Genomic DNA, 12,414 nt, shown 5'->3' on the forward strand with positions numbered 1-12,414 from the left:
ATATATTAACGATCAAATATACTTTATATATTAACGATCAAATATACTTTAAAAAAATTCAAATTTAATTATAACGAGGGTTTACCTGAATTGAATACATATTACATGTTTTTATCACTAATCAATTTAAACTAAAATTAAGTAAAAAGTACAATACATAATTCCACACGTGTGCACTGAAAAAAAGCAGATAGATGGACGATTAAAAAAGCAGTAAAAAGTACAACATAATTACATATTACATATGTTTTTATTTTATTTTTATTTTTAACACAGTCTCCGACATAACTCTTCAATTTCATCTTCAAGCCATTTCTCAAGCAGTTCTCTAAGTCTTCGTTCGATTTGGTTCTTCAACCCGTTCTCTCTCTTTCCTTCTCAAGCCATTCTCGATTTTTCAAGGTAGCGTAGTATCTTTCTATTTCTCTCTCATACCTGTTTCTTCCCTTTCATTCATGAGAGTTTTACTTATTTTTCTTCATTATTTTCTAGGGTTTATGGTTTTACCTTTGATTTTAGTGATCTAAGTTCTTACTTTCAGTACCTTTTTTATGCTATAATAACTGGATGTATTGTTTAGACTGTATAAATACAAGCAGTTTATTGATTGATTCAATATGTCTTATTTTGTTGGTTTTTAAGATAATGGTTTGTGTTATGGATTCATTTTGTTTTAGTGCTGTCATGTATTTTGATAATATTAGAGCTCATTACCATCGACACATCTGAAAAAATACGTGACTTTCATTTTTTTTAAATTATTACCGGAGTCAATATATGAGTCTCAGTGTGGTGTTTCATATTAGGCTATAGGTTTCAAAAATGATTTAATGTAGTTTTATAAAAAAAATATTATTTGGCTTGAGTTTTCGACTTTTCAGGCTTAATGCATTTTGTTTTGAAATTTCACTGCATTTCATTTTGGTTTCAGGAATGCCGGAGAAAAAGCCAGTGATCGGTCTCTCGTGGCAACCACAGTTACCTTTTCCATCTCTGTCAAAGGCTACAAATGATCCATCTCATGCCCAACTTCAAGCCAAGGCACCAAGTAGCACTATTTGGAAACCAAATTCAGAGTTGGTTAATGGGCTATTCGTTCCTCCTAATGATCCCAAAAAATTAAATAAGTTATTGAGACAGCAAGTTAAGGATACTGCTGGAAAACAATGGTATGATCTAAAGCAAGTTTTACCTTTTCTTAATGCAACCAAGGTTGGAATCTTTTGTTTATTTGTATATATCTTTTTTTACACTACTTAACTAGACATTTAGTGATAGATTTTTTTTATCAATTATAAATTTATTTATTTGAATTATATGGTAAAACTAGACTGATACACCCCCCATAAGCCCAACCCAAAACAGTGTCCCAAGGCCCAATGAAAATGAGTCAGATGATGAGGTAGTCCAGGAATTGGGAAAGAGACAGCCCAAAAAGCCAGCATGGATGGAGGATTACGTGTGCGGCTGAAGGATCTAGAATAGTGTTATTCCTTTTAATTTCATTTCTGTTATGCTTTTGTCTTTTCCTGAAATCGTGTTGGGTTGTTAGAGTTTGTTAACACCCACTCTCCTTTTTATAGCTGTACTGGAGAACCATTTGGTCATGAGGAATATTAAGAAGATTTCTCCCCTTCATTAGTTTCTTTCTTCTTCTCTTGTGGAGCTAACACTCGCTCGAAGAGTGCCGATTTCGATCACCTAAGTGCAGTAGGTGTATCATTGGTGCTTTCATTGAACAATGTCTCACGACGCCATTATGAACGCCCTTCAATCCAAACTCGATGCCCAATCCTCATCCCTTAGTGCTCTTCTCCAATCCTCCCTTGACGCACACTCAGATTCCATTCACAACACACTTCATCAACACCTTCTGGAAGTAGATTCTAAGGTTGCGCATCTCCGTACTGCATCACCTTCATCCGTTACTAGCTCTATCTCACGTTCGCTCAAGTTATCGGTTCCCAGATTTGATGGTTCGAATGCTTCCGATTGGCTTTTTCAGATTGAAGCGTTTTTCAATTTCCACGACACACCGGAAGCTTCGCGTCTCCAAATCGTTTCATTTCATTTGGAAGGTCGTGCAGCTGGTTGGTTTCAGTGGGCTACGCGCAACAACTTGTTCACCTCGTGGCAAGCGTTTCTCACATCCGTTCGCCACCGCTTCGGTCCGACGGCGTATGAAGATGTTGAAGGTGAGCTTTCCAAACTATCACAAACGGGTTCAGTTGCTGATTTCCAAGCTCAATTTGAGGATCTCATGAACAAGGTTAACGGTATCTTAGAACCACTTTTAATTAGTTTTTTCATTACCGGCTTGAAACAAACTCTCCGTCGTGAGCTGCAATTTCACCGTCCCCCAACGTTGATGGAAGCCTTTGCTATGGCTCGTGCGTATGAGGCGCGTTTGGGTGACAATCCTCCGTACTCCAAAAATTGGACCCGTAATTCCACTAACCCACCTATCACAACCACCCCAATCCAACAACCTTCCACACAAATCCCACAATCCCAAACCACACCTCCACATACAAAACCAACTTCATTACCTCCTCTGCTTCCCACCCCTCAAGCCACCTTACCCGTCCGTCACCTTCCACCGACAGAGATTCGTGATCGCCGTTCTAAAGGCCTTTGTTTCAAGTGTGACGAAAAATGGAATCCATCTCATCGTTGTCGTAGCAAAGTTCTCTTGCTACTTGGTGTTGATGATGATGAACATGATATTGATATTGAGGAAGCTTCTCATGAGGATGTGTCCGGGGACATATCAAGCCTTAACGCCCTCTCTAGTCAGCTCCAAGGCCGTTCTCTACGCGTTTCAGGTGCGTACGGTAACCACCAATTTCACACTCTAATCGACAGCGGCAGCACACATAATTTTATTAATCCGGCGTTGGTGGAACGGTTAGGCCTTCCAATGACTCCTTGCCCGCGTTTCCGGGTGGCTACGGGTTGTGGCTCCTCTTTATTATGTCAATATTGTTGCCCTAATGTACCTTTACTCCTGCAAGGTATTACGTTTCCAGTTGATCTTTTTGTGCTTGCAATTGAAGGCCCTGACGTGGTGTTAGGCTTTCCATGGCTTCAATTATTGGGGAAAGTTGCTCATGACTACTCTGCTTTGACAATGGAATTTCTATGGGAAGGTCAACCAGTCACTCTTCGCGGTGACTCCTCAGTCCACTCTCACTCGGTGTCTTTACTCCAATTCCAGTCCCTGGTTCATAGCGACACAGTTGCAGGTATCTTCACCATTACACCATGCCCTGAAACTTCAACTAAAATAGACCCACCACAATTTCCCCAATCCCTCCCTGAACCCGTGTTAACCATACTGCAACGTTTTCGGCATCTTTTTGTCGCTCCGACTGGTTTACCACCTCACCGTTCTATTGACCATCGCATTCATTTGGTTGAGGGCACCAACCCAATCAATGTGAGGCCATACCGTTATCCGCAATTTCAAAAATCAGAAATGGAGAAATTAATTCGGGAGATGCTTGATCAAGGCATAATTATCCCGAGTCACAGCCCTTTCTCTTCCCCGGTTTTGTTGGTTCGCAAAAAAGATGGATCATGGCGATTTTGCGTTGATTATCGCGCCTTGAACGCTGCTACCGTTAAGGACAAATTCCCCATCCCTACCATTGATGAATTGTTGGACGAGCTTGGGGGTGCTACCATTTTCAGTAAGTTGGACCTTCGTGCGGGATACCATCAAATACGGGTGCACCCGCGCGATACATACAAGACTGCTTTTCGCACACATGAGGGGCATTTTGAGTTCCTCGTCATGCCGTTCGGTCTCACCAATGCACCCTCAACATTCCAAGCAACGATGAATCGGTTGTTTTCGCAGTTTTTGCGACGGTTTGTCATTGTTTTCTTTGACGATATTTTGGTGTATAGCAGTTCTCTTGCTGATCACTTGCAGCATCTGGAGCTAGTTTTGAATTGTTTATTCACTAACTCATTTTATGTCAAGCTCTCCAAATGCTTGTTTTGTCAAGAATCAATAGACTATTTAGGCCACATTGTGTCATCTCAGGGAGTACATGCTGACCCTGCCAAGTTAGAGGCTATGGTCAAGTGGCCTATTCCTTCCTGCATCAAACAGCTTCGTGGTTTTTTAGGCCTCACAGGGTATTATCGCCGCTTTATTGCCAATTACGCTAGCATTGCAACACCGCTTACTGACCTTCTTCGTCACGATGCCTTTGTTTGGTCCTCTGAGGCAGCTTCAGCATTCACTACATTGAAGCAAGCTATGATGGCAGCACCGGTTTTGAAACTTCCAGACTTTGACAAAGAGTTTATTATCGAGACTGATGCTTCACAGTGTGGAATTGGTGCAGTACTTATGCAAGAGGGCCACCCGATTGCTTTTTTTAGCAAAAAATTGGGACCCAAGATGCAGGCTGCTTCAGTATACATCAAAGAACTTCATGCGATTACGGAGTCTGTGTTGAAATGGAGACAATACTTATTGGGCCATTTTTTTGTAATTTGGACAGATCACAAAAGTATTCGGGAACTCCTACAACAAGTCATTCAGACGCCAGATCAACAAGCATATGTTCGCAAGTTATTGGGCTTTCATTTCCGCATTGAATATAAACCGGGTGTGTCAAATAGGGTCGCCGATGCTTTGTCCCGCGTTCCCACATAGTGGGATTTGGAACCTACCCCTACTCTAACCATGTTTTGTGCATTGGTGTCTACTCCCACATTCTCAATTTTACAGCAACTGCAACTTGCGAATCAAACAGAGGTTTTTTTCTTGGAATTGCATGAGAAACACAAACAGGGACTCCTTCCTCATCCATATTCTGTGGTAAATGGGGTTATCCTTCACAAGGGAAGATATGTTCTGAGCCCCACCTCGGCATTATGTAATCAAGTTCTGACGGAATTTCATGACACACCAAGTGGCGGTCACGCCGGGGTTAAACGCACCTTGGTTCGTGTTGCTGCAAATTTCTTTTGGCCTAAGATGCGCCAAGCAGTCGAAGCATTTGTGGCCTCTTGTCTCACTTGCCAGCAGATCAAATACTCCACACAAGTTCCAACGGGTCTGTTGCAACCGCTCCCGATTCCAGAATCAGTTTGGGAGGATGTCACCATGGACTTCATCACCGGCCTCCCCGTCTCTCAAGGTTCCACCGTTATCTTAGTTGTTGTGGATCGATTGTCAAAATCCGCCCATTTTGGTGCTCTTCCTACTGCCTTTACAGCATCTCGAGTTGCCGATTTGTTTATTTCCATTGTCGTCAAGCATCATGGCTTCCCCCGCTCCATCATCTCAGATCGTGACCCTGTCTTTCTCAGCTCGTTTTGGAAGAACTTATTTGAAATGAGTGGCACCAAATTGTCCATGAGTAGTGCCTACCACCCACAAACTGATGGGCAGTCTGAGGTGATTAATCGCACACTGGAGCAATATCTTCGCGCCTTCACACAACAGAAACCAAATACTTGGGTGAGTTTCTTGCCATGGGCGGAGTTTCATTACAATACCAGTCACCACAGTGGACTAAAAATGTCCCCGTTCCAGGCACTGTATGGGCGTAAACCTCCTTCTATCCCTCTATACACTCGAGGTTCATCTACACTTCCCGCGGTTGATGACGCTTTAATGGATCGCGATGAGCTTCTCCGTCTGCTCAAGACCAATTTATTGGCAGCACAGCACCGTATGATCCAACAAGCTAATAACCACCGCCGCGACCTCCAACTCTCTGTCGGCGATTTGGTTCTTGTCCGCTTACAGCCATACCGCCAAAATTCTGTCCGCCGTCGCCGCCAACACAAATTATCCAAGAAATATTACGGTCCTTTTTCTATCATTGATCGTATTGGTCAGGTTGCATATCGACTCCAGTTACCGGAAGGTAGTCGCATTCATCCGGTATTCCACATTTCAAATTTGAAGCCGTATCGAGGACCAACTATCACTCCGTCGCGCGATCTGCCTGAGGAGAGTTTTACAAATCAGCCGGTGGAGACACCTTTAGCAATTGTTGCCACTCGCACTGTGTTAGTAAACGGGTCTCCACTGCAGCAGGTGCTGGTACAGTGGGCAGGTTGCTCACCTGATGAAGCATCATGGGAAGATTGGGATCCGTTCCGCAAGGTTTTTCCGTCTCTGCACCTTGAGGACAAGGTGATGTTTGAAGGAGGGAGGAATGATACACCCCCCATAAGCCCAACCCAAAACAGTGTCCCAAGGCCCAATGAAAATGAGTCAGATGATGAGGTAGTCCAGGAATTGGGAAAGAGACAGCCCCAAAAGCCAGCATGGATGGAGGATTACGTGTGCGGCTGAAGGATCTAGAATAGTGTTATTCCTTTTAATTTCATTTCTGTTATGCTTTTGTCTTTTCCTGAAATCGTGTTGGGTTGTTAGAGTTTGTTAACACCCACTCTCCTTTTTATAGCTGTACTGGAGAACCATTTGGTCATGAGGAATATTAAGAAGATTTCTCCCCTTCATTAGTTTCTTTCTTCTTCTCTTGTGGAGCTAACACTCGCTCGAAGAGTGCCGATTTCGATCACCTAAGTGCAGTAGGTGTATCATATGGTAAAACTAGACATGATAAGATTATAAATGACAACATTAGAGAGAGATAGAGAGAGTTGAGGTACTAGCACCTATCATATGAGAGATAATGGAAACTCGTCTTAGGTGATTTTGACATGTAGAGTGAAGAGTAGACCAGATGCAGAGTAGTCAAATCACTAAAGACAGAGAAAGACCTCGAAAAATTATAGATCTAGAGACTAATGAGTTGGATAGATATATGATAAAGATATAGTATACTAACAAGTCTGTAACTGTTTCCATATAGTTAGAAAAGAATCAATTAGAAAGGTTTAGAAAGCTCTAGATGGTTGTTGCAACAACCATGTGCTGAGCTGTAACTGAGTGTAACTAACTCAGTTTAGATTCGGCCTATTGTAAATAGCAGTTGGCTATTTCATTGTAAAACAAACATTCATTTTCTGATAAATTCGTAACAGAATTATAAGCACATTTCTCTCTTCTTTCGGCTCTTACAAAATCAATATGAACCATTCTTTATTCCCATAATAGAAAAGTGGAAGGGATGAAGAACTGTTCATATTAATTTTTCAAGAGTTGGGAGAAGAGAGAATTGTGTTGATAATTCTGTTATGAATTTAACAGAAAATGAATGATAGTTTTACAATGAAATAGCCAACACTTTACTATTAAATGATAGAACATTATGACGTCCCACATCTGATCTATGTAGCCGACCACACTTAGTGGTATGAGACTTGTTTTTTTTTGTTTGATTGTTTGTTTTGAAAGGATAAGACTTGGTGGTTGTTGAATATTTATTTATACATTTCCTTTGATTTCTATATGTATGTGTTTGTGTGTGTTTTTAGGTTAGAAGTCATAATGGTAGTTATCTAATCATATTTAAATCTTTACCAGGTTTGACATGCCTGCTCAAACCATGACCCCTGAGCTGCAGAGAGATCTGAAGTTACTAAAGGTGATTGAGTTTTGGACATTATGTTCTATCCCCCTCCCCTCCAGAGAGAATCTGGAATATATTCATTTTTCTATATGATGACAACGCAACTTTTTATGCCTTTATTTGTGGAAATATGATACTAACACTTTAATATGTATATATTGGTTGATGGTCACAGTTGAGGGATGCCTTTGATCCAAAACGGCACTACAAGAAGGGTGATTCAAAGTCAAAGACTCTTCCAAAGTACTTTCAGGTAAGTTCAGTGTTGTTGAAACTTGAAAGTCCCATCAAAATTAGATTTCTTGGTGATTCATCTTTAACTTTTTATCATCGTGTGTATACGATCAGGTCGGAACAATTGTAGGCTCCCCGCTGGACTTCTTCTCAGGCAGATTAACAAAGAAAGAGAGGAAAGAAACGCTTGCAGACGAGTTGCTTGCTGATCAAAACCAGTCAGCTTACAGGTAAGAGATAGGCAATGTGCATGTTAAATTACTTGCATGAATTTAGAAAGCATCTCTCTATTGGGCTTAACTTTACTTGATATCAACATTTTTTATAGGAAGCGAAAGGTTCGAGAAATCGAAGAGCAGAGGCAACCAGCTGGGAATGAAAAGTGGAAGATCAATGGTCAAAGTTCGCGGAAACGTGCAAAAGAAAGGAGGAAGTTCTGAATTTTACACACCGTTGGAGTTTTGCATTCAGTTTTGTTCACATGTCAGGAAATTATTGCAATAGAACAGTTTATAATTATGGAAATTCATGTTTGTAATTTCTTTCAACTAGCATTTGTGTTATACTGGTCACTATTATGAAGAAAGGTTTTCTTTTTAGATTCATTGAGTAACTATTTGATATTTATATAGGTTAGATATATTGATTAATGAATGAATCTGAAAAGAGAATGTCCATATTTGAAGCGTATGAATATGCTAGTTGCCATCATGTTTTTTTCAATTATTTTACATTCTCTATTATATACCTACCATTGTTAATTCCCTCTGATATCACTACAACTTATTCTCATTCCTCGCTGATAATGTTTTTAACTTCCAGGACTGCATCAATGCCATTTATACTACATGTTTTTTTCAATTGGTAATTGATACATCATACATGCCATTCAATTCACAATAATTATTATTTGTAATCCAATTTTTGCAGGTGAACAAAACTTGATTTTTAATAAAATCATCAATGCTGTCACAGAACAAAAAGGTGGTGTTTTCTTCCTGCATGGGCATGGCGGAACGGGAAAAACATTTATGTGGCGAACTCTTACAAGTTATTTGAGATCAAAACATCAAATTGTCATAACCGTTGCATCAAACGGAATTGCATCATTGTTGCTCCTTGGAGGGAGAACAGTCCATTTCAAGTTCAAAATTCTCCTACGTACTTTAGAGAATTCTGTTTGCAACATTGAACCAAAGGATGATCTTGTAGAAATACTGAGACAAACGCAGTTGATAATTTGGGATGAGGTTTCTATAGCTAACAAACATTGTTTTGAGGCTTTTGATAGGACATTAAGAGACATTATGGATAATCATCTTAATTCCAATTCCATCTTCTATGGTAAAGTTATTTTTAAAAAATAAGACCATATTCAATTGCTTGAAAATAAAAGTTGACTGAGATAACATTTGGTGCAATCCAGTAGACTATAGACAAGGGAATTGTTTATTCCACCCTTAAAATTTAAAAGAACATTCTATTAAAATTCGAAAATGTATTCTATAAAAATCCAAAAATGCATTTTTGAAATCTATAAATTAGAAGAAAAATACAGAAACTTATTATTCCGAAATTTATCGTAATTGTTTGCGTTTTTTCTTTGTGATGAGAACTGCCGCCAGAACAGTCAAATAGTTCAGAAATGTAATTTAGAGCACCCATTTTTTTCGGTCTGTTTCAGATTTGGCTCTCAAAAAATCTGATTCTCTCTTTATTGCCGTGAGTAGAGAATTAGGAGACAACGACAAATTACTTGGCTGGTTTGAGGAGTTTTATTTATATGCAACAACCACATGTATTATTAGTATATTAAATGAGTGCAGTTAAGTCATTAACAACATAAACTGGATTAGATTCTTTACAGTGTGTTTGTGTTTCTACTTTAAATCTTAAGAGTATATGTAAATGCATTTTTAGAATCACTTTACAAACGTATTTTTTAAACAAATTTAATCACATAATTGAGACATAATTCAAAAAAGAATAAATTGTGTGTATGAACTGTGACCAGAAATTTTGAGAATTTTTTAACCAAATATCAGTGTTTTTTTATTTTTTTTTCAAAATAACTCTCTTTTTAATTTATTTTTTCAATCTACCCCACTTTGAAGAGGAGGTTTTAATTTTTTTTTCTAATCTACCCCACTTTGAAGAGGAGGTGTCAGATCAATTGGCTGCTCTTAAACTTAGAGAGAAGACGTCAATTGAATTGACTAGTGCTCATTGTGTTGCCAATCTAATTAGCGTTTATGTGTTAAACTTTAAAGGAAGTGTCAATTGGTCTGACACCTGTGTGTGTTTTGTAATTTTTTTGAAAAATATTGTACATGATAGATAAAGTTGAAATCGGATCAATTCATATTAATATTAATACTCGTTTACACAAAAAAGACTAATGTCGATGATCGGGATCACCTAACCGATCTTCGGTCCCACATCCCATAGCTACCCGAACTCGTGGCCCTAACCCACGTTGATGATTTACCCCAGGTGTTTGAGTATCTGAGGGCCTAGGAACATCACCACCAATTGCAGGAGATTGTCTCAGATAGTCAGACAAATAAGCGTAATCTTGTGTATGCATCGAAGGGGTACCACCATAGCTGAGTTCATGACCCATGGAAAAGTAGTTGGGTTGTGCTTGAGTTGTTGGAGGGCGACCAAGACGATTGAAGGGAGACATTGGTGTGAATGATGCGTCGAGGAAAGGTTGAAATGATTGTTGTGGTGTTTGATAGCCATATGGCTGTTGAAGGTTTTAGTTTTGAGATGTTTGGACTTCTTAGCTATAGTAGGAGGAAGGACGATTGATGTTAAATGATCGTTGAGTGTTTTGGCTAAGGCGACTATGATAGGGTGATGTGTTAGGTGCAAAGCGATGTTGGATGTCTTGATGATGATCTAGTTTTTGGTGGTGGTACGGGGTATGCTCTTGGTATTATGGTTGAGTGTTTGGCATGTTGGGATTGTAGGTTTGTGTGTTTGTGGATCAGAAATTTTGATGGATTGGGGGTTGTGAGTAACCGGTCTGACAATCTTGATGCAAAAGTATGAATGCGTGGATAATGGTGATTGCATGCTCATGCCAAATGGTTTGGCGACCATGTGCAATTGTCACACGCTAGCGCCAATCAAAGTGGCACCTCCTAGGCTTGCATACATGCTACATCTTAACCTAGCCCGACGCATGCATGACTCTGCATGCTTAGTTACGAGGTTTGCATGGAAGACAAGGTAACGCCAATTGGACTGACGCCCATGTACAAGCATTACAAGCTAGCGCCAATTGGACTGGCGCTAGGGCTAACATGATTGACACATGACTTCCCTCTAGCTTGCATGTTTGACACATCACTTCCCTTTTGCTTGCATGCTTGACACATCACTTCCCTCTAGCTTTTCATGTTTGACACATCACTTACCTATTTAAGTGTCTTACTATCTACATTCAACAATCAACACAAATTTATCTGCACCAAAAAATTACTTTTCGTCGGCACAAGAAATATTACAATGTCATCTGCATCAAAATATACTATCAATGCTCACTGCAATGTGAGACATATGAGTCGGAGTTATACGAGTTTTGTTTTTGAAACACATATTATCCGACTTACAATCAAGAGAAATTCAAATTTCTTGCATTTGAAAAAATGAATTGAATCCTGCATAGGATCTGGTCTTGTGTCACAGATCACGTATCAAAATCCAATTTTTTTTTAGAACAGCCAGTGCAAAATTTTCCCGCTGAAGGTACGAGACGATGAAGATGTTGAATTTATGTTTGTTAGTCACGGACATTCTGGTTGCAACTCTATTGAGTTATATATTACTCTTCAACCAAGTATACCATCTCAACAATCTCAGATAACTAATAAAGTTGAATCTGATGAATTTGATTCAGAAAACTCAGATGACGCCGACCCAGAAGCAGAACCAGAAGTCAACGTCGTTGATGAAGAAGAAGAAGAGACCGAGACACAGGTCGATCATATGTTGAACAACAACATTGAAGATGACAATCAACCAACGCCATTACCTCCAAGTCATGTATATAACCCGCCTCAACATATGACAAATATGGATCTGCATGACAATGAAACATCCAACAATGTTTTTTATAACCCGTATCCACGATCAGAGGGTGAGTTAAAAGTGGGAGACATGTTCCGCACTAAAGAAAAATGTGTGCGAGCTATCAAAAAATTTCACATGAATAACTCTGCTGATTTCACTGTGAAACTCACTGATTCGAGAAGGTATGTCATCGAATATCGTAACATCCTTTACAAGTTTCTATTGGTTGCGTCTCACAAAAGGAAAAGCGACTATTGGGAGATAGCTTCTATAGACCCACCTCACAGTTGCATTGCAACTAATGTTGAATAAGATCACCGTAAATTAAGCGTTGCATTGACATGTCAAGATATTTTGCCGCTTGTTAACAAAGATCCATCAGTGAAAGTGAGTATAATAATATCTCATATCGTCACAAGATATAATTATACTCCATCTTAGAAGAAAGCGTGGATTGTGAGGATAAAGGCTGTTGAACAGGTATTCGGCAACTGGGAGGATTCATACAAAGAATTGCCACGATATTTATGGGCCCTAAAAACATACGTACTAGGAAATGTTGCAATTATGGAGACATTGCCAACATTTA

At 39.5% G+C, this 12,414-nt stretch overlaps 1 protein-coding gene across 1 annotated transcript; it reads left to right on the forward strand.

Annotated features, from left to right (window-relative positions):
• The first annotated feature begins 233 nt into the window (after positions 1 to 233).
• LOC127107708 (rRNA-processing protein fcf2) lies at positions 234 to 8,344 on the forward strand. The gene is made up of 6 exons (XM_051045028.1): positions 234 to 402; positions 932 to 1,169; positions 7,466 to 7,526; positions 7,687 to 7,764; positions 7,860 to 7,975; positions 8,074 to 8,344. Exons 2-6 carry the CDS (start codon positions 934 to 936, stop codon positions 8,183 to 8,185), a joined length of 603 nt encoding a protein of 200 aa, XP_050900985.1. The 5' UTR covers positions 234 to 402; positions 932 to 933; the 3' UTR covers positions 8,186 to 8,344.
• The last annotated feature ends 4,070 nt before the right edge of the window (positions 8,345 to 12,414 follow it).

This window comes from Lathyrus oleraceus, chromosome 7 (genome assembly GCF_024323335.1).
Source record: "Lathyrus oleraceus cultivar Zhongwan6 chromosome 7, CAAS_Psat_ZW6_1.0, whole genome shotgun sequence".
Lineage (NCBI taxonomy): Eukaryota > Viridiplantae > Streptophyta > Magnoliopsida > Fabales > Fabaceae > Lathyrus > Lathyrus oleraceus.